Source organism: Lampetra planeri, chromosome 17 (assembly GCF_965212315.1).
Source record: "Lampetra planeri chromosome 17, kcLamPlan1.2.h2, whole genome shotgun sequence".
Taxonomy (NCBI): Eukaryota; Metazoa; Chordata; class Hyperoartia; order Petromyzontiformes; family Petromyzontidae; genus Lampetra; species Lampetra planeri.
In genome coordinates this window covers 13440447-13460178 of record NC_136123.1, presented here as the reverse complement: position 1 = coordinate 13460178, position 19732 = coordinate 13440447, and the positions used below count along the sequence as shown (strand labels likewise).

The window sequence follows — 19732 nt, the reverse complement described above, 5'->3', positions numbered from 1 at the left end:
TCGTTGTTGAAGTGCTTTATTACACAAGAGTAATAAAAACTGGCACTCTAACCTCAAACAGCGCAGAAAAACTACTAACAGTTTCTGTAACGAGGACTAATGTTTGTAATATAATGCCTCTAACATGTATGTTGAACTTCTTTCGCACGGTACGTAGCCAACCGACCTTTGACAGTTGAAAGCATGAAACAATTATACAAGCGATATGTAGTGAGTGGTCAATCGCTGTCTCGCACTGGGCACGGCGGTAAGCCTCGGCGTGTAACCCACATCGTAAGTTTCCGCTGTCGCTGCTGCTGTGTACACACGGAGAGAGAACGGTGTCCTTAACACCACTCGATGTGCTTCTGCGGCCGTCTGGAACGCTCTTCTGATAGGAAACCACTGGAGCTATCCACTTAAATCCAGACTGAAAACTAATTTCTTTATAATTGCTTTTTGTGTTAAATTTATTCTTCGCTCGCACCTCCGATGCCCATGATTGGCTACGTACTTTGGGAAATAAGTTCAACATACATTCACTCGGGTGCTCCCCACCCACCACCCTTGCTATGATGAAACTTGTTTATTCAGAAAAGCCAGAAAGAGTCTCAAGAGTTTTTCAGGAAGTTCTTGCCAAGTGTTCACATTTGGCGATGAAGTTTGTGTGCCACACCAATTAATTAATTATTTTAAAGGTTAAATGTTGCATTATGTTTTGGCCAATACCGGTACATTTTTTACGTCATTTTGGATGTAGCTATGGGAGGAAACTGGCAGAAATCCCTTGCAGAACAGGGGGAGAGAACATACAAACTCCACATGGAAAGACACCCGAGTCAGGAATCAAACTCGGGCTCTTCTTGCTTTGAGGCACAAGCGTTACCACTGCGCCACCCTGCCCGCCCTTGTAAACAAAGTAACACTCGTAATGCCGTACACTCAGGGGGCAGCGGTAACTCAGGCCACATGTTTGAAGGCCACATTTCACAAGATGTTTTCTTTAATTAACAAAGCTTCACACGGATGTCACTCACAACCCACGAGTTGCATTTTTCTTTCAGCCAAAAATACACGCATATGTATATGAAATACCAAATGCCAACGTCTGGTATTAACCTTTTTTTAATTACAGTATCTCTTAAATCTAAGTTTATCAACAACAATGAAACGGAATGTTGATTTGATTGAGGTTACGCCAGGTTGTATTGTCTCAGATTTTCCTGCAAGCAGACTGCTTTCTCATGACACACAGTGAGTGAGCACGCTGCGATTCAGTAGAATGGGGAAGCAGCGAGCGGTGCTTGCATTGACCGCGCAGAAGATTCCTAGCTTTGCTCGGGATCAGTCTCTTTCATCCATGGCCGGCGCACTTCGGGTACACACAGTGACACCCCCCCCCCCCCCACCTTGTCCAAGGCCCCACGGCCCAACAGGCCGCACGCAGCCGCGCGGGGGGGACACCCTGTGCCTGCTCACGCCGTGTGGGCCATATTGGGCGGCACGGACCCAGGGACTGTCGCGCCACTCGGGGCTGGGACGCGCTGCCCGCCACTTGTGCCCGAAATGGCCGCAGCTTCCTCTCTGCCGGCTGCCGCATCCAAAGAGGCGTCGTTTTCCTGAACTGCAGACTTGTAAGGGACGCAAACATCGCCTTGTGTTTGTTTATGCAAAAGAGCCTGAGTGTCGATCATCATGAGATCTTCATCCGCAACAGAATCTTTTGGGAATTCATCTTCACAATGCGCAGAAGAGGACTGGTTTGTGGGCGTGCTGACAGGTGGGGTGTGAGGCCTTGGTGAGGCTGCGTGCGGCTTTATATGCAAGATGGTGGGTGGATTAGCCTGTGGGCTGGTGTGTGGACTGGCATGTGGGTTGGCGTGTGACGGCCCGATGCTGCTTTCACAGTCGCCACGTACGTAGCGTGGCGCACGGAAGGCTCTCCGGGCCACTGGCGTGGAGGTCGCGACGAGGGGAGACACGGGCGGAGGTGAATGGATTCCGTTCAGGTAGCTCAGGCTCCTCTTTCTTTTTTCCTGAGCAAGATCATTAAAACAGTCGCGACTCATCAATGTGGCACAATGGTAACACTCGTGCCTCACAGCTAGAAGGACCTGAGTTCCTATCTGTGTGCAGTATGTTCTCCACCTGTTCTGCGTGGGTTTCCTCTGGATTTTCTGATGTCCTCCCATAGATAAAACATAAATAAACCACAGAATGTAACCGGTATTGGCCAAACATTCCAATGCTGAAAAATGAACTGCAAACTACTACATTGGAAATTACACTCTTTGGTTCTTTCGGTAAAGTCACGTAGAAAATAAAATCAAATAATAATAGAATACGACGTTTCGATTGCAATACAAGCAACCATCAGGTAAGAATTAATGATAAAAAACAGACACGGAAACAACATCGGCAGACACATGCAAAGAGAGGCACACAGAAAGACGATCTGAGAGAGACACACACCAAGACAAACGGAAGGACCTCAAATCTGTGCCGAGGCCTTACTAGAGAGAGGGGGGAGGGGCCGGGGCAGAGAGAGGACTGGGGAGGTGGACAGACGAGGGGACCAGCGGACAGACGAGGGGACAAGGAGGGAGCAGCGTGGAATTCCGGACCACAGTGGCCGGAGAAGAGACAATGGTTTAGAGCAAGAAAATCGAAAGTTTGAGAAAGCAAATTTAGTAAAATTAAGAAGTGTAATGCAATGCAATGCAGAGAGTCGGCTAACACACAGTTAACGCATAGCCTAGTTGATTAACGTTCTCCCAAAGATTGCTAAATTAGAAGTAAAATGTGAGTTGTGAGAGGTGGTTCAAACTAGATTCTCCTTTCTTGTCTGTTCCACACTTAACTTCTAATTTAGCAATCTTTGGAAGAACGGTAATAAACCAGACTATGCGTTAACTGTGTGTTAACCGACCCTCTGTGTTGCAATGCATTACACTTCTTAATTTTATTAAATTTGCTTTCTCAAACTTTCGATTTTCTTGCTCTAAACCATTATCTCTTCTCCGGCCACTGTGGTCCGGAATTCCACACTGCTCCCTCCTTGTCCCCTCGTTTGTCCGCTGGTCCCCTCGTCTGTCCGCCTCCCCAGTCCTCTCTCTGCCCCGGCCCCTCCTCCCCTCTCTCTATTTAAGACCTCGGCACAGATTCGTTGTCCTTCTGTTTGTCTTGGTGTCTGTCTCGCTCGGTGTGTCTTTGTGTGCGTCTCTCTCTGCATGTGTGTCTGCCTATGTTGTGTCCGTGTCTGTGTTTTATCATTCATTCTTACCTTATGATGGTTGCTTGTGTTGTAATCAAACGTCGTACTCTATTATTTGATTTTATTTTCTACGTGACTTTACCGAAAGAACCAAAGAGTAATTCCTTCAGTCACAAAAGCTTCGAATCGAGTTTGGTGTTACACAATGCAGCAGCAGCATCACCCCCCTGCTGCAACAAAAACTTTGTAGAACCCTCAGCGAGGCTCTCGTGGGTAAACTCGTTGTTACATTATTACTCGTGTAGAGGGCGCAGGACCTACCAGGTTGATGGAGGCTGGGCTGATGGAGGTTGGGCTGGCTCTGGCGGCCGCGGCGCTGCTGCCGCTGCGCTGCAAACCACCGCCGCTGCGCTGCAAACGGCCGCCACTGCCGGGGCTCGGCTCCTCCAGCTGTGCTCCAGGCCCCAGAAGCTTCTCCTCTACCTCCTGAACAAAGCTCTTCACATCCTGTATGGACATGGCGTGACACAAAGTGGACACGGCGTGACACAGAGCGGACACCGTGGGATGCAGCGTAACGCAGTGTGGACACAGCATGACACAGCATGACACGGAGCGGACGCAGTGTGACAGTGAGGACACAGCGAGGACACAGCGTGTGACACAGCGAGGACACAGCGAATAAAGTGACATTGGTCGCTCTGATGTTAGACGGTGTGGGCACTTCCGGATACTGCAGCAACTTCAGCAGAGAGGTGATGCGTCTTTATTTGCATCAGAATCACCTGTTGTTATCTATATTCGGTACCATTACATTGCACCCATTGGCTCATAGGTAAATCAAAGTCCAAGCGATTTCCTGCTCAAATGAGCATTGACGCGGTGCTCATCTGTTTACAGCCTTGAGGCAGTGGTGGAAATTCCACATGCCGATGGCAGGAATGAGTTTACATATACGACAACCACTCGAATTCCCCACAGACCAATATAATTGTATCAACCCAGTAGGCACGAATGGCTGAGCCGACCTACCCCGCAGGAGTCAGACTCGCGAGCCACCCGCCCGCTGCCGAGCGGAGCAAGATGTTATCTACCTCGCCTGGTATACAGGAGGTCGTGGGTTCTATGGCGACACCGACTCCTGCTGTATATTTGGAGTTTGCATGTTCTCTTTGTGGTCACGTGCCTTTTTTCCCAAGACATCTGGTTTTCCCTCCACATTTAGAAGTAACGTGCTTTTAGAGTATTTGGCTGAAATAAATGTCTAAATGATAAGCCGCTTCGTTGAGCTATCGTTTGTGGCCAGCTCGCTTCTGATAAAGAGCTGGTAAAATTTAAAAAAACGTTTAGAATTTCTCCACAACTCTGGATGTCACCTGATGAAACTGGTTGTAATTGCTGGCGAAACGTCGCAGTACTAGAATTGTAAATGTTGGAGGTTTACTCTCCAACACACCGATGTGCTGAACTAGTCACTAATTGGCATGTTTTAATCTTGATTTGAAGCTTTCGTGACTGCAGGAATCCATACTTTGTAGTTCTTTCGGTAAAGTCACGTAGGTAGAAAAATGAAATAAAACTAAAAAATATATCACGACGTTTCGATCGCAACACAAGCGGTCGTCTTCAGGCGTAAAACATAATCCAGCAGTGTAACTGCTGAACCAACGAGAGAGCTGTTACAACAAGAGGTTATTTATGTGGCGATGGGCAATCAAGGTGCCTCTGCATTAACGGGCTGGGGTCTCACTAACGCGGCCACCTCTGCTCCCTTAACCTCGATTTATCGATGGTTCTGGCTGTGTGATGGGCTTTGTGTCTCACTGGCGTGACCACCGTTGCGGTTGTTCTCTTGCGTGAACACGCTTGCCTCTCACAGCGCAGTTGGCAGCGCCACAGCTTGTGTTACACATAGACATGACATTAACTTGCTAATCCCCCTAATCTCCCTGCCTAATCTCTCCCCCAAACATAGTGCTAATCTCCCATTAACACTGCTGTTGTGCACATATGCGGTGACGATACTCTTATGCGCACCAGAAGCTCATTTCATGCTAATCTCTCTCCCTAATCTCTGTTTCCATAATCTCCGCCATGAACACAACTGATATGCTTGCGTCCGGGGATGGCATGTTTTGTTTACGTGACAAACCTTACTAATTGGTTGCGTCGGCTGGTGGTGGCTTTAACGACACTTTTATGTTTACGCGATCTAACCCAAAAACATCTCTTATGGAGTTTATAGTTTAGTTGAGTACGCCTCACGCCGGTACGCCACCCTCGCGCCGCTTTACCGGAACGGCGGCTCTCAGGGCAGAATGTCTGTGGCGCAGATGCTGCTCCTTGGGGTTGAGGGAGAAGCTGGAGAGCTCCCCGGCAAACAGCACGGGGGTGGCGGTGCCAGCGCGTGGCGCTCCCGCCGGCCGCCACTGCAGGTTGGTGATGGCGAGGATAGCCTGCGGGCGCACCAGCTCCTCGGCCGCAGCCACGGCCAGGCCGCCCCAGATGCGCACGTTCGCCAGCCGCCGGCCCTCGTCGGCCAGGACCACAGTCTGAGTTCCTCCCCCTGCCGGAGCCGGCCATGAGGAGCAACGGTGGAATCAACAAACACCAAACGCTGCCTGTTAGTAACAGTAATCATCCGGACTCAAAATCTAAACGAAACTTTTTATATTTTACCAGCTAAGGCCCAATGAGCTATGCAGCTCTTTTTAAAAAGAGACCTGGCCACAAATGATAGCTCAACGAAGTGGCTTAACGGTCCGTTGTCTCTCTCTCAAATTTAGCAATCTTTGGAAGAACATAATCAACCAAGTAGGGTGTTGACTGTTATGTTAGCCGACTCTCCGTGTTGTATCGCATTAGATTTCTAAGTTTACGAGGTTTGTTTTCTCTTTAATTTGTACCTGATGATGATTGCTTGTGGTGCAATCGAAACATCGTATGCTATTATTTAATTCAATTTCTTTCTACGTGACTTTACCAAAAGAACCAAATAGTAATTCCTGCAGTCACGAAAGCTCCAAATCAAGCATTAGAATGATTTGCTTACAAACAAGCTCTACATGCCATTAGAACTGCAACAACAAATGAAAATGTGTTTTTAGATGCCCTCTGCGTGTACCTGAATCGTTTGTTCAATAAATACTTTTGGAGAAATGTTTGAAAGTGTTTTAAAACTTCGCACAGGGCATGGAGGTGCGTGTGCGCGTACCTGCCAAGCTTTGTATGGAGATGACGATGCCGACAACGTCTAGCTCCGAGTATGGGGGCCAGAAGTCGGGCAATGACAAATCGAAGAAGGCCACAGCCTGCCTTGGCTGGTAGATGGTGCCTATCAGCGCCTCTGAAGCCTGGGCCACGGCGATGGAAGGATGGAATGCATTAAATTACAAATCACCTCAGTTTTTTATTTTCCTTTGTCTCTTTTCCAAACAACTGTGGTCATGGCCCCACGTCACAAGACGAAGGAACGTCCATTCAGAGAAAACACCCAACAAAACAAAATCTTATCGCTACACTCGTTTACTCAGGAAAGCCTCACCTAGGCCAAATACTCTCATTGAGGAGGGTCCTCCCAGCGGAGGATGACGATGGCCGTTTCCCAATCAAGTAACGTGCGAGTCGATTTTGACCTGTAGGTACGTACGTCGCGCCGTACGTAGCCAACCGTGCTAATGGCAGGTGCAGGAGAAAAGACTTGTTGGAATGACACCACGGGATAGTAAATGCCCACTGCGAGTGAAGCAGACAATAGTGGCAAGGCATTTTATGGTTACTACAACCGCAGTAAAAACCAGGGTGGTCGCCGGATTCGAACCACAAACCCCTGTGTCACGGCCCCGGTTCAATGCCGACTGCTTCTCAAGCATTAAGCGCTGCAAAAGTAGCCAAACAGATTGCACTGGACAGAAATCTAAGCACTTGGATTATGTTTGATGCGATGATGATCACACGGTTTGGGAAAACTATACTAACTTTTTTTTTATTTACCAGGTCAGGCCCACTAAGCTATATAGCTCTTTTTCGAATACGACCTGGCCACAAATGATAGCCCAAAGAAGTGGATAATCACGTGGAAATATATAGCAAGGCAAATACTTTAAACGCATGTTTCTAAATGTAGAGGGTAAAACCGGAGGATTCAGAGAAAAATCCACACGACCATTGGGTTAGAGAGAGAGAGAGAGACGCCGCAAACTCCAAATATACAGGAGGCATCAGGGTCGGGATCGAATCCACGACCTCCTGCAAAGCAGGTGAGGTAGTAAACATCTCGCCACCGTGGCACCCCCACGCCTCAAAAGTCATCTCTAGCTACCTGCATTTGCTGGTACTTGGTCTTCTTGGAGGATGCAAGCTGCACGTCTCCAGCGTCAAGATGCCCTCTGCCCTGCGACGCGGCCAAGTGGTGAATGCGGAAGCGCAGCCCCTCCCTGAGCAAGCAGTGCAGCTCCGGCACTGGCCTCCAGATGCTCAGTATGTTCCCTGTGCGGTCACACACACAGTCCCAATGCAAAACCAATTGGCAAGGTGGCTCGTATTCGGCCACTCATTACACACTTCATGCACGTTGTGCCTGTAGACTAAATTAAGTCGACGTGATACAAATGTAATAAGAGCCATGTATGGCTCACGTGGCGATCGGCTTGCCGGTCCCGCTTTGTAGCCAATAAGGGGAGCGCCAGGGAGCATGGCCTCGGCGTGATCACGGCATGTTAGCTGGGGTCATTGGCTTGGCCAATCTGGGCCTCAGCTAATGGGAAGCCGGATCAGAGGCGTGGTCCCGGGATTGACGGGGAATGATCTGGAACGGGCTAAGCTGACTACGGAGGATTGGCTTAGGGGTACCACGTGACCGAGGGATGAAGAGGGGGAGAGACGAGGGAGTCGGGAGGAGACCTAGGAACGAAGAGAGCAGGAGCCACGCGCGTACGGGGCTCGGGGTGCCACGTGCGCGAGCGACTTAGCTGGTTGTCTGCCCGCTTCCCGTTGCCTGTCAGCAACGGGGAGTGTGTGTAACTGTGGAAGTGAAAATAAAGGACTGATTCCAAGAGCCGTCTCGAGAAGGTTTATTACACAAATAACGGTTTTGCAGGTTGGGCTGCAGGTTCGGCGTTTCCCCTCTCAAGCTCTCACCATGCGCAACTGCGGGCAGAGTTCAATTGAGCTCCGGAAGAAGCCCGAAGCGGTGCGCAGTAACAGCCGCTGGGGACGACGTCATAACTCGCGCTGCACCAGCCAATCGGCTACCAAGAATACAACCCCACGTAATGTGGCCACCACGCCAGTCACTCACGCAACGTTGCTATGACGACACGATTAGTCTATTGTTAGATATAACATAGACGTTGTCACTGGCGTGGGTGCCCACTCATCCCTGTCTCCGCGCAATCACACAGATCCCAACTGCATTGGTAAACTACGAGGTCTGGACATGGTGAGCCCAAGTCACTTTTTCGGCAGGGAGGAATAACAAAGTCCAATCAAAAATATCACTTGATACAGTAGACGCATTGACAACGACGAAACTATCACGAAACCCTCACTGGTATCTGGATTAAGTGAAAACAAATGTCAGAACGACACGTACATATTCACCAGAGCTTATCTGCCATACTACGTGAGAGAAAAATTTCACCACAGGACCAAAAGCATGTTTGTTTCGAGGGCCAGGCATTGTGATACCGTTAAGTTGAGGCGACGCTCACCGTTATTCTGCATCACGAGACCCAGCTGAGCATACGAGGGCCCAAGTGGACGCACCAGGCGGGCGTTAGTACCTGCCGTGTGCGACCTTCCACGGTCGTCTCCGTAGCTGGCGACCCGCAGCTTCCACAGCGCGCAGACGTCCCTCTGAGTGCCGCCGCTGGAGCCGTCCGCGGAGGAGAGGGCCTTGCGCAGCTCGGCCTGCATCTCGGTCCTCTTCTGGTCGGCCAGGCCCTGCCGGTGGCTGTACAGGGTCCTTGCCTGCTCATGACTCAGGCACGACTGCAGCCCACGTTAATTCAACAACACACACAGCGGTGTGCAGCAGTGCACGTAAAATAGCTCTCTGCGTTATCGAGAGCACCAGCTCAAAATAACTGAATTGTGTGGCCATTTTGTCGCCTAGATCACCAACTCAAAGGGTTGGGAAATGCAGCCGACCACCAGGCAGCAATGAAACAAAGACAAAACTGAACGAGTTTAGCCCTCATTTTGACTCATCAGTACGGTACAGACATCAATGTTCGCTGCCGCCACATGCCTCTAGGAGCCCCATATATGGACAGGATTTGGACCGTTACACTATGGGGACCCCTTTAACGCTTGGCCAACGGCAACTAGAATTCACATTTTCCTGTGGTCATGGTGTGTTCGTCATTGACAGATGTAAATAGTCGCAACCCAAAAACGTGGTGGCATTCATCACGAGCAGGCCACAGAAGACAGTGCTAAGAAAAAGGCTTGGCAATGAACGGCAGTGGAATTCCGAGCTCGGGATAAACAAATCTGGAGTGAAACTACGTCAGCTATCACACACCCAACAAAACACAAGACCAGACATAATTTACAAGTTGAATATTTTCCAAAGAATGGTGGCAATCCCTGCGGGCCATACTGTGTTCACGTCATAATTACTGCTCCAGAGAAATGCAATCGGGGAGTGGACTAAGATTGTTGCTTCTTCGTGACCAACAAGACGCTCAAACTACACACAGACACCAGAAATTCAGTAGCTCTGCGATATTAATAACAATTGGTTTTTACACGTTCATTACCTCCACATAGCAAGGATCCACTGAGTCCCTTATAGCCTCATAAAGTTCTGCTCCGTCTTGCAGGGCCTGGATCTCCGCCATGCTCTTCCTTGGTTTATTTCTGTCCCGTCCTTTTCTCAAACAATGACAGTCATATCAGTGTTATTGTTGTTCCGCACATTGACCCAGGAGAGCCTCAATTAGTCTCAAAACTCACTTCCATTAGACCCACGACCAGACCAGCTTCCATTAGACCCAGGAGCCAACCTGCTTCCATTAGACCCACGACCCGACCTGCTGACATGAGACCCACGACCCGACCTGCTTACATGAGACCCACGACCCGACCTGCTTACATGAGACCCACAACCCGACCTGCTTACATGAGACCCACAACCCGCCCTGCTTCCAATAGACCGACGAACCAAACTGCTTCCATTAGACCCATAACCCGACCTGCTTCCATTAGACCCACAACCCGACCTGCTTCCATTAGACCCGCGACCCGACCTGCTTCCATTAGACCCACGACCCGACCTGTTCCCATTAGACCCACGACCCGACCTGTTTCCATTAGACCCACGACCCGACCTGCTTCCATTAGACCCACGACCTGACCTGTTTCCATTAGACCCACAACCCGACCTGCTTCCATTAGACCCACGACCCGACCTGTTTCCATTAGACCCACGACACGACCTGTTTCCATTAGACCCATGACCCGACCTGCTTACATGAGACCCACAACCCGACCTGCTTACACGAGACCCACGACCCGACCTGTTTCCATTAGACCCACGACCCGACCTGCTTCCATTAGACCCACGACCCAACCTGCTTCCATTAGACCCACGACCCGACCTGCTTCCATTAGACCCACGACCCGAACTGTTTCCAATTAGACCCACGACCCGACCTGCTTCCATTAGACCCACAACCCGACCTGCTTCCATTAGACCCACGACCCGACCTGTTTCCATTAGACCCACGACACGACCTGTTTCCATTAGACCCATGACCCGACCTGCTTACATGAGACCCACAACCCGACCTGCTTACACGAGACCCACGACCCGACCTGTTTCCATTAGACCCACGACCCGACCTGCTTCCATTAGACCCACGACCCAACCTGCTTCCATTAGACCCACGACCCGACCTGCTTCCATTAGACCCACGACCCGAACTGTTTCCAATTAGACCCACGACCCGACCTGCTTCCATTAGACCCACAACCCGACCTGCTTCCATTAGACCCACGACCCGACCCACGAGCGGCTCAAGCCCGACGTGAAGCCGCTGTTAGAGGCCAACCCGGAGCCGCGGCGGCGATGACAAGTGCGGCTGTGAGAGCCCTACCCTTGTGCCGCTCGTCCAGGTCGTTCTCCAGCCGAGCGTAGAGGCTCTCCAGCGCTCGCTGCTGCTCGTCGCTTCTCCTGCGCGCCTCCCGTTCCTCGGCGCGCTCGCTCCGGAACACGTAGGCCCCACTCGCCAGCTTCTCCATCCACTACAAAAGCACCACCGACAACACTTTGTCATCGATATCGTCACCACGTTTCTGTTTGATCACAACTGTCGACGCTCTTGGGCAGCTGTACAGTGGGAAGGCTCCCGTCTCACAGCAACAAGGGCCCTGGGTTGGATTCCCGACTCGGTTTCCGTTCTGTGTGGAGTTTGCACGTTCTCCCCCTGCGCTACACGAGTTCTATTGTCTTTGAGTAGGTGAGCGACGGAGTGGGTGAGCGAATGGGTGAGTGGTTGGGTGAGTGAAGGGGTGAGTAAGTAGGTGGGTGGTTGAGTGAGGGGGTGAGTAAATAGGTGAGCGAGTGTGTTGTTTAGCCCTGCAGTGTGGTGGTTGAACGAAGTGTGGATGAGACGAACCAGTCAGTGTTTGGTAGAAAGAGTCCTCAACGTGGGTGGAGGAATCGTCGAGCGAAGCTTAAAGGAACAGTAACCACGGTGACAAGGAGGCTACTGACTGCCAATGAGCAAGTGACTGGCGCCCAGTAGCGGTGGTTACTGCTCGGCTGCCCAGCGCTGGCTGCTGCGAGCCTACGGGCAGGGGTGGTTGGCGGTGAGCATTACCTGCAGGGGGTAGACGCGCAGAACCACCACGTCCACGCAGCCTACGGCTCCGCCGTGCGCCAGCAGCGAGGACACAGCCAGGGGGAAGGGCCCCGGGTTGCGATAGAAGCCGAGGCGGACATCCCACCTCGCCCGCCTCGTGCTGTTTGCGCAGATCTGAGCAGAGAGGGCACAATCATAATAATAATACAATCCCTTCTTCTATTAACGCCACGTGTTTTCAAAACGCGAATTGGATATAACGCGATGAATGTATTAGGGAACACATTTTTATAATGCAGATGCGAATTGGACATAACGCGATCGAGTAAACGGAGCTACGTCGCGTGAGTATAAATAAGCAGTCGTATGGCTGCCTGGGCATAGCATCACACAAAACGGGATGCTGCTAGATGCTTCTAGATGCTACCCACGCACACCTCAGTCTTTATTCAGCCTGCGTACGCATCTCACGTGTTATCGCGGACTGTACTTTACCCTATATTATTTATTATATCGCAATTTTCCCAGAAAGAAGTGTTCTTCAGGAACGCCACTGCCACGTTATAGGAGAACAGACTGTACTTTATCTGTGTAAAGCGTGATTCCTGCTTAGAACATCCCACATGCGGCGGCGGTGCCGCCATCCGGCAGTAGCGCATTCGCCGCTTGTTGCAGAGGCTCTCCAATCTATTCCGGCGGGCCGCCTCCGGTTAATGCTGCCAGGTGCATTAACGGTAAAAAGCTACGCTCCATCTGCTTTACGGTGCCCATTAAATATCGCTTGACATAGTTCGCCAACAGGAGGTCGTCGTGTGTGCCGGCGTCACGATCCACAATGGAAATTCCTTAGTTTAACACGTAGGATTTCGCGACCAGTATTATTCATAATAAAGGTTTTTGGGTTAGATCGCGTAAGTATGTGTCGCAACCCTCCAACCACCCGACAGGGCCAATCAGTAGGAAATGTGAAAATCAGTAAGAAATGTGTCACGTTAACAAAACGCCAATTAGTTACCGGTGTGTTTGAAGAGTGAATTCACAACATTTACAAATTGAGTTGTACGACGTTTCGCTGGAAATTAAATCCAGCATCTTAGGACTATTTGCTAGAATAGTGAAGCCATCCACCTGCTTCCGGTCTTAAATAGTGCAGGACGACGTCATCATTGAACCCCATCAAGTTTCGAGATCAGAGGCGGAGGTGGGGGGTATTGTAATTATATAATAGATTAGTAATCAGTTAATTAGTATGTGATTCCTCGATAAAGAATTGTAATATGTATTGTGTATTACTTAATAATACGCTTCCAGGCTGCACTAAGCCTGTAGCTATCAGAGCAGTTAAAATTATTTGTATTTCTCTCAATTTCGATGGATTCTCTAATTAGTCTTGGCCAGAAATTATTAGTTTTACATAACACTTCAACGTTATCAAAATCAATTGAGTGTCCTTGTTGGCAAGCATGTTCTGCCACTGCTGACAGTTGTGTTTGAGAGAATTGAATGTTGCTTTGGTGTTCTTTTAGTCTTACGCTAATGTTACGTCCCATCTGTCCAATATAGCATTTACCGCATAAGCAATTGATCTGATATACAGGGGCAAGAGAGGAATTACCTCTCAACCTTCCACATCCGCATCCCCTCACACACCACGTGTTGTTTAGCTGCTGTTCTTTCTTCTATTTAAACTTAAACTATTTTTTAGCAGGTAAGACCCACTTAGCTTTCTAGCTCTTTTTCAGAAGCGATCTTAATGAAGTGGCATATCATGTGGAAATTTATAGCAGCCAGATACTCAAAACGCATGTTGATTCTAAATGTGGAGGGAAAAAACGGAAGGCCCTAGAAAAAATCCCTGTCACCATGGGGAGAGAGAGAACACGCAAACTCCAAATATACAGAACAGGTGTCACAGGGTCGGGATCAAACCCATGACCTACTACATCCTCGGCGAGGGAGTTCACATCTTGCCACCGTGGCGCCTTTTTACCATGGCGATCAACACTCTGAACGTGATCAAGATTTTTGGAGGCCAAATTTCCCCACTGGATGACCGCATCAGCGCCATCAGAATTCGAGAATTATCAGCTACGTTTTCAAAATATAGCCATCCCAGCAGAGGGAAACAATTTACTCCTCCAGGTCAACTCCTGGGGAACAAGTAAAGGTCGACTGGCAGTTAACTTTGTGAAACTAGCAAACACTGGCTGCAATGTATGCATGGATGTTGACCTTCTTTCGCCCCGTACGTAGTCAACCGTGCGAATCGAAGGTGCGGGTTAGGACAACCAAAATGCAATGTAGATTCCACTGAAGGCAATCGGAAATAATCCAAACATTGGACGTTTGCTTTTTCCGGATGTGGAAAGAATTAGAATGTGTCTGTAAAGTGAGCCCAATGTCTCCCCTCCTCTAAACCCAGGTGCACAGAGTTTGGGGACTTCTTCTGTCCACGGAGTGTCTGTGCCCCCCTTCCCCACGTCGTAGATCGTGCTCTGTACCGGACTCATGTTGAAATACAAGAATAAACTAAAATAAAGAATGTGATCCACGTGTGAACGATGCGGATTGGGACGCACCGAGCACAGAGCCGAGTAACATCACACACCTGTTCAATATCGTTCAAACAAAGCGGTCAGGAAGTCGAGGGGGCATGCGTGGATGTGACGAAGCCACACTCATCATACGTGCCACCCATCAGGAGCTGCGTCTGTTTTTCTCTCACTGTTATATTAATTTCTACTCTTATTACCTCACAATTAAAATATTTGAACAAATCAGCGCATGTACCACGAGTGCTACGTGTAATGTCACCAGTGCTGTTCTACCTCCATACAACCGTTGACGGACAGATTTTGATTGAAATCGGAGAGCATCACACTCTGTGAATGTTCCTTGTCAGTGAGGCTTTCCCGGGCTAACAAACAGTACAAACAAAATAATGGTTTTAGGCTGTTACGATGTAACATACACTTCTGTAACAAGCTTTAAGTCAAAATAATTGGGCAAAGTCATTGTTGAAAGAAAACATCAACTTTTACAGTTCATATTAACTCTCTCACGGCTCAGATGTAAATGTAGTCATTTGAAATTTACCCACATTAATAAAACAAAAATGTAAAAAAGGGGAAGGAGTGACGTGGGAAGGAGGCATTACCGCCTGCCTGTGTGCATTGTAACCATCAAGAGAGGTGAGTGACTTGAGAGTGAAAGTGCACGGCAGGGAAAGCACGAGACGAGGCCGGCACGATGCGGCCTGTAGCGGACCCGGGGAAGCCGCCATTGGGCTCAGGCTCGCGGCGACTCTCTCGCGGCGACTCCCTCGCGGCGACTCTCTCCCACCTTGAGCGCGAGCGAGGGGGGCGCCTCCAGAGGTGGGCAGGCCTCCTGCGCCCCGACGAGCTCCGCCCCATGAACGATCAGCTTGTGGCCGACGCGGACGCGGCCCTGCCTAGTCAGCGCGGCCAGCGGTGCATCCAGCAGCACGGGCAGGGCGTACCAGCCGTCCGAGAGCTCGAGCGCTAAACCCAGCTCGGGTGACCCCGGCGGCCCCGGCCCGGAGGCGACGTCTGCGCCCGTGAGCTTCGAGACAAGCAGCACAAGCGTACGCGAAGCGACGTCGTCGCGCTCCACTATCTTCCTGATGGCCGACCTCTTGCTGCCGTCCACCTCCACGTCGTACCTAAGGGCGCAGCACCCAGCTCCACATCAAAGGAAGTCCACTGTGTCATGTGTGATGACCAGGTTGCTTCTGAAAAAGCTCATAGTTCAGTGGACTTTATCTGGCAAGATGAAACAAAAATAGTTTAGATATATTTCCTATACTTTTCACTCTTATTGTGTTTTTGTATTATTTCTTGTTGTAACGTTCTGACCCATCCCTACTAGGCATCTGTGAAAAAGCTTGATAGCTTATCAGATCCCTCCCTTTTAATAAATATTTTGATTCTGACAAGCTTGGGCCTTTATTAGAATTATTGTTTTTCTTGCTTACCCAAGAAAAACTATTTTAGGAGCATCCTTCCAGGTTTTCAAATTAAGGGCTGATGTTGCTATGTGTAATCCCAAGTGAGTCATTTGCAGATTCTTTTTCAGCACTAGGGCAGGTGATTGGCCAGTGCCAGTTAGCGTATGTTTTGTTTAGCTATGCAAGGAACCCAGAGAACATGGAGGAAACCCATGCAGTTCTGAGGAAGAACGTACAAACTCCACCCAGACAGGAGTCTGATTCGAACTCGGGCCCTTCTTGCTGTGAGGCATGAGTGTTGACACTGCGCCACCCTGCCGCCCAATACATTGGGAGGACCTGTGGAATTGCACGCCTCACGTGATGTCATCCTCGCCTGGGCGGTTTTGCCGTTGACCGTGACCCAGTGCCTTTGAGTGCAATGCCCATGGGGCCAGTGAGGACGCAGTGTGGGCTGGGAGCTGGGACTTGGGAGCTGGGAGCTGGAGGCTGGGAGCTGGGAGATGGAGGCTGGGAGCTGGAAGCTGGGAGCTGACCTGAACTTGAGCTGCAGCAAAACAACCTCTGGGGTGAGGCAACGACCAGCAAAGTGGGCAGGGAAGGCGGCCTCCATGGCGGCCAGCTTCCACACGAGCCAGCGGTAATGATTGTAGGCCCACGCAGTGTCCACCAGCCCAGGGTCCACGCCCGGCGTGTCCAACAGCGCCCTGGTGCAGCACGTGCCACCCCACAGCAACGAGCATTCGTCAGCCTACAGTGCGCGATCACCCGATTTCTGACAGGAGCGGACGCTTGCTTTTGACAGAGCGCCCCTCACACCGCGGCATCTCACAGCGCTTCATACGCGATGAACAACTTGCATTACATCTCAACACATTTGAAAGGGCGTCCCCCAGTGGCAGCTGTCTCTGTGGGCGCAAGGTGATTTAGCACTTGACCTGCAAGCGGGCATTAGTCTGCCAGCCGGGGAAAATGATTGCTGCTGCTGTGTGTAATCCCAATTGAGTAATTTGTGGGCGATTTTATTACTTGGAAAATTTGAACAGAAACGCTGGCACACAATGACATACTCTTGTCTAAACACCATCAGGGGATCTTTAACGTCCACTGTGAGTGAACGGGTTGGTGATTGGATGAGTGGGTGAGTTAGTGACTGGGTGAGTGAGTAGGTGACTGGCTTGAATGGGTAAGTGATGATTGAGAGAGTGGGTGAGTGAGTGGATGAGTTGGTGAGTGAGTGGATGAGTTAGTGGCTGAGTGAATGGCTGAGTTAATGGGTGAGTGAATGGGTGAGTGGATGGGTGAGTAGGTGACCGGATGATTGAGTGACTGAGTGGTCGAATAACAGGTAACTGGGTGAGTTGGGTAGGTGAGCGAGCGGGAGAGTTAATTCTCTTCTCCCCTTCCCTGGCTCGGTGCTTCCCCATTCCCTCCCACTTTCCTCCTGTGTGTTGTTATGTCTCCGAGACGTCGGGCAGGCTACGGGGCGTGTCACCGACGCACGCTGCGGTCGCGGTTTGCCAACGGGGTCGTACTTGTAGAACTCCTCCTTGCCGGCGGTGCCCACGTGGTCGGGGACGAGCAACCCGCCGTCCGCCAGCCGGAAGCCGGAGCCCCCGCACACCGCCCTCCAGCTGAAATGTTGCTCGCAGCGGAAGCGGAATGCCTCAGCGGTGTCCGCTCGCACGTCCGTCACGCCGGCGCTGACCCCGCAGCGCAGCAGCTGGGAGGGCCCACGGCACGCACACGGCACCTCATCATCGAGCGGCGCTCTCACCATTACGAAAAGTGGCATGCATGTGAGTAGGAGGAGGCGGTTTCTCTTGTAATAACGTGAATTTCGCACTAATTTTGGGACGGTGACATGGCCCAGTGGTAGCGCATTCACCGCTTGATGCAGAGGCTCACGGTTTGAATCCAACAGGCCATCCTGGTTAATACTGCCAGCGTTTTAACTGGAAAATACTACTAGCCCACTGTGTGCTGGTGGCACGATCCAAAGAAAAAAAATAACCATGACTGCAAAATCCTGCCAGAACCCTCCTGAAAAAGTGAGGATTTCCTGGGTTAACAAGCATAACAAGAAAAGTATATAACGTTGAGATTCTTTGTTTTTTCATGACCATAAATGTCTATTATTTGAGACGTTATTTAAATTGTAATGTCACCAAATAACGTGAAGCTACATCTATATATAAGGGAAATTTGTGATTATGTGTGTCTGTTAAAAATATTTAACGTACTTCCCGACATGCAACAAACTTGAAATTTGCCATGTGGGTACTTTCCAGATTGTACACCATGCAAAAATTATAGAAATAGACTTTTGTGTTTTTTTTAGGGCATGGGGGGGGGGGGCGCAATAATGCATATATTTTGCACGGCCAGTGAACTGTGACGTCACATCTGTGATGTCACCCGCATGCGGAAGCGTAATGCAGTGTGCCTGCTGATGTCACGCACCCCCCGCCCCAAACCCTCCGCGGGCAAAAGTGCCATACAAATGTGTTGCAGGTCTAAGGCGTTCTTCGCGGAGCATTGCGTTATTATTTCAGTCGTTTATTGCCGTACGCACCCTGAAAGTTGCGTGTGTCTGCTCAAGCGCGTGTATGTGTACCTATGGACGCGCATGTGTGTGTGTGTGTGTGGGGGGAGGTTCGGAGAGCCGTAAGGCGCTGCAAGGATGGGTGGTGGTCGCGGGTTGCTGAAGAGATGGAGTCTGCCTCAGTGGCCCTGTTCACCTTGGAGTGCGACAGGGATGTCCTCTGGCTCCCACATTATTTAACACCTATTTTGACAACGTAGTTAGTGAAGCCTTCAATAGCTGTACCGGGGGAATTTCCATTTGGTACAGATATAATGGGAGGCTGATCGACGCCCGGGTGCGATCAAGGGATGGCTCCCTATTGGTCAACCACGTTATGTATGCCAATGATTTGGTAATAGCTGCTCATTCAGAAGAGGAGTTGGAGACGCTGCTGCTGAGACTGGAGCGTGCCACTAAGAGGTGGGGCCTTACCATCAGCCCCACCAAAACTAAGCACCTGCCTGGGTATTTTGTACCATCGGACACTCCACCCCCACAACTCTCAATCGGTGATGGAGCAGTAGTGGAGAGAGTGGAGAGTTTCCCATACCTGGGCAGTGTGCTTATGACCGGCTCCAGTTTAACAGCAGAGGTCTCACTCCGAATCAGTCGAGCGGCAAAATCTTTTCATCGGTTGCGTAACGCTGTGTGGAAGCTACCTGGTCTGTCGCTCCGCACGAAGCTTCAGGTCTTCTCAGCCACGGTCATTCCCTCCCTTCTCTACACTTGCGAAACGTGGACCCCCCTAATGGAGCATCTTCGCCGGTTGGAAACATTTAGGCTGGCCTGCCTACGATCCATCCTGGGTTTAACCAGGCTGGATTGTGTGAGGAGCTCACAAATCCTTGAAAGATCTGGGCAAAGTCCCATCGGTGAGCTCCTCCGGCAGGCAAGGCTGCGTTGGCTGGGTCATGTAGCCCGCATGCCCAGCCACCGCATGCCTAAACAGTTTTTGTTCGGCCGGATCGAGGGGGCTAAACGGGCGCGGCACGGGCTAGAGAAGAGATGGAGTGATGTGGTACAGGAGGACGTGGAGCTGAGTGGACATGCCGATGACTGGTACCAGCGGTGTCAAGATTGGCCTCTGTGGAGGAGGCTCGTGAAGGACGCTATTGGGCAGTTGGAGGCAGTTGCCCTCCAACAACAACGGAGGGTGGAGGAGCGACGCTCACAAC

At 50.5% G+C, this 19732-nt stretch overlaps 1 protein-coding gene across 4 annotated transcripts in view; it reads right to left on the bottom strand.

Moving 5' to 3' along the window:
* The window catches only part of BRCA2 (BRCA2 DNA repair associated), a 61799-nt gene continuing 42067 nt past the window's right edge, over positions 1 to 19732 (bottom strand). For 2 of the 4 annotated variants that reach the window (XM_078602171.1, XM_078602170.1), the window contains exons 14-25: positions 17506 to 17693; positions 16507 to 16677; positions 15346 to 15685; positions 12022 to 12177; positions 11296 to 11443; positions 9958 to 10067; positions 8977 to 9184; positions 7515 to 7681; positions 6408 to 6546; positions 5488 to 5759; positions 3515 to 3700; positions 1 to 2015 (exon numbers count right to left, since the gene is read on the bottom strand). In XM_078602171.1, the coding sequence (XP_078458297.1) occupies positions 1455 to 2015; positions 3515 to 3700; positions 5488 to 5759; positions 6408 to 6546; positions 7515 to 7681; positions 8977 to 9184; positions 9958 to 10067; positions 11296 to 11443; positions 12022 to 12177; positions 15346 to 15685; positions 16507 to 16677; positions 17506 to 17693 (2646 nt within the window). In that variant the 3' untranslated portion in view covers positions 1 to 1454. Of the gene's footprint in view, positions 2016 to 3513; positions 3701 to 5487; positions 5760 to 6407; positions 6547 to 7514; positions 7682 to 8976; positions 9185 to 9957; positions 11217 to 11295; positions 11444 to 12021; positions 12178 to 15345; positions 15686 to 16506; positions 16678 to 17505; positions 17694 to 19732 lie in introns of those variants that run through there. The other 2 variants (XM_078602172.1, XM_078602173.1) reach the window with 2 other exon arrangements.